Source organism: Dendrobium catenatum, unplaced genomic scaffold (assembly GCF_001605985.2).
Source record: "Dendrobium catenatum unplaced genomic scaffold, ASM160598v2 fragScaff_scaffold_853, whole genome shotgun sequence".
Classification (NCBI taxonomy): Eukaryota; Viridiplantae; Streptophyta; class Magnoliopsida; order Asparagales; family Orchidaceae; genus Dendrobium; species Dendrobium catenatum.
Genome location: NW_021319315.1, coordinates 9156590 through 9158432, shown reverse-complemented (window position 1 = coordinate 9158432; position 1843 = coordinate 9156590). Strand labels below are relative to the sequence as shown.

The following is a 1843-nucleotide window of genomic DNA, read 5'->3' as shown; positions in this document are numbered from 1 at the left end:
CTTCCACCCTTTCCTCCTCATCCACCACAAAATCTTCAAAATTCTTTACCATTGACTTCTACAAACCTGCCATCTCCACAAATTTCTTGCTCCACAAAATCTACTCCTACTGCTGCATCAAATTAATCCGAGAAGAACAATTCCATTCATGTTTCTTCCTCCACATCACCAACTGTTAGCTCTATCGAACCTACACCGCCTCAACGTCATCCTATGACAACACGTCTCCATACAGGTCATTTGAAACCCCCGTCAAATTTTAGAGCTTTAACACACTATCTCATCTACCCCTACTTGTTATACCACCGCCGCCAAACTTCCTCAATGGCGTGCAGCTATGTCTTCTGAGTTCAATGCTCTTCAATCTCAAGGAACTTGGTCTCTTGTCCCTCCGCCATCAAACCAAATCATAATTGGCTTCAAATGGATCTATAGAATCAAACATCATGCCAACGGGACAATTGCTCGTTACAAAGCTCGATTAGTTGCTCAAGGTTTCAAACAGGAATACGGCATCGACTATCAAGAAACATTCAGCCCTGTGGTCAAATTCTCGACCATCAGAATGTTTCTCCTAGTTGCTTTACATCATGGGTGGTCTATATTACAACTCGATGTTGTTAGTGCTTTTTTACACGGAAATCTCACCGAGACAGTTTATATGGCTCAACCACAAGGTTTCCAAGATCTCCAACATCCCTCTCATGTTTGTAGATTACACAAAGCAATTTATGACCTCAAACAGGCCCTAAGACAGTGGTTTACAACTTTGTCAACATTTCTTCTTTCCAGAAATTTTAAAATCAGCTCTGCCGATCCATCATTCTTCATTTATGATCATAAGCAGAATACAATTTATTTACTAATTTACTTTGACGATATTTTGCTTTGCGAAAATGATTCACATTTTATTTCTAGCTTGCTACAGCAACTTCAACAAAATTTTCATATTAGAAACCTTGGTGAACTGTCTCGCTTCCTTGGCATTGACTTCACCCGAACACCAGGTGGCTACCATTTGTCTCAACAAAGCTATGTTGAACAACTTTTGTCAACCGCAGCCATGTCCAATTGCAAACCACTAGCTACGCCATTACCTGCAAAATGGTCATCCTCACCGGGACTTCAGATTCCTTACAGTCAACTAGACTTCTACCGTCAAATAGCTGGATCATTACAATATTTAACCAATACACGACCGGATCTTGCCTTCGCATTGAACAAACTATGTCAATTTATGCATCAACCATTAATCTGCCATTTTCAGCTTTTAAAGCATATTCTTCGATATCTCAAAGGCACGATATATGTTCGTCTTTTTCTACCCAAGTCTGATCTCACTCTCACTGCATATGCCGACTCTGATTGGGCAGGCGACGTTACCGATCGCAAATCAACTACAGGTTCTTGCATATTTCTTGGTTCAGCACTTCTTTCGTGGTCAGTCAAGAAGCAATCTACCGTAGCTCGCTCCTCCACTGAAGCAGAATATCGCTCTCTCACTGCTCCAGCTATCGTCATTATTTGGGTTTGTCGCTTATGTGCTGATTTCTCCATCAAGCTTTCCTCTACTCCACTTTGATGTGATAATATTTCAGCATTATCCTTAGCCTCAAATCCAATTTTTCATGCATGAACCAAACATATTGAGATTGACCATCACTTCATTAGAGGCTGTGTTCAAGATCAGAGTATCATAGTCCATCTTGTCTCCAGTGTGGATCAGCTTGCTGATGTGTTCACAAAGTCCTTACACTCTCAACGCTTGCATCTCCTATGTTCCAAACTGTTGATTCAACCTCCCATCAGTTTGAGGGGGGCTGATAAGGATAAGCTGCCTGAA

The 1843-nt window shown here is 41.2% G+C and overlaps 1 protein-coding gene across 1 annotated transcript; it reads left to right on the top strand.

The window, feature by feature from the left end:
• The first annotated feature begins 337 nt into the window (after positions 1 to 337).
• Positions 338 to 1582, top strand: LOC110101356 (uncharacterized mitochondrial protein AtMg00810-like). The gene has a single exon (XM_020829218.1). It carries the CDS (start codon positions 338 to 340, stop codon positions 1580 to 1582), a length of 1245 nt encoding a protein of 414 aa, XP_020684877.1.
• Positions 1583 to 1843: the final 261 nt, after the last annotated feature.

Excerpts from the sequence above, each read along its gene's own strand:
- LOC110101356 (XM_020829218.1), top strand. The coding sequence starts at position 338 with ATGTCTTCTGAGTTCAATGCTCTTCAATCTCAAGGAACTTGGTCTCTT.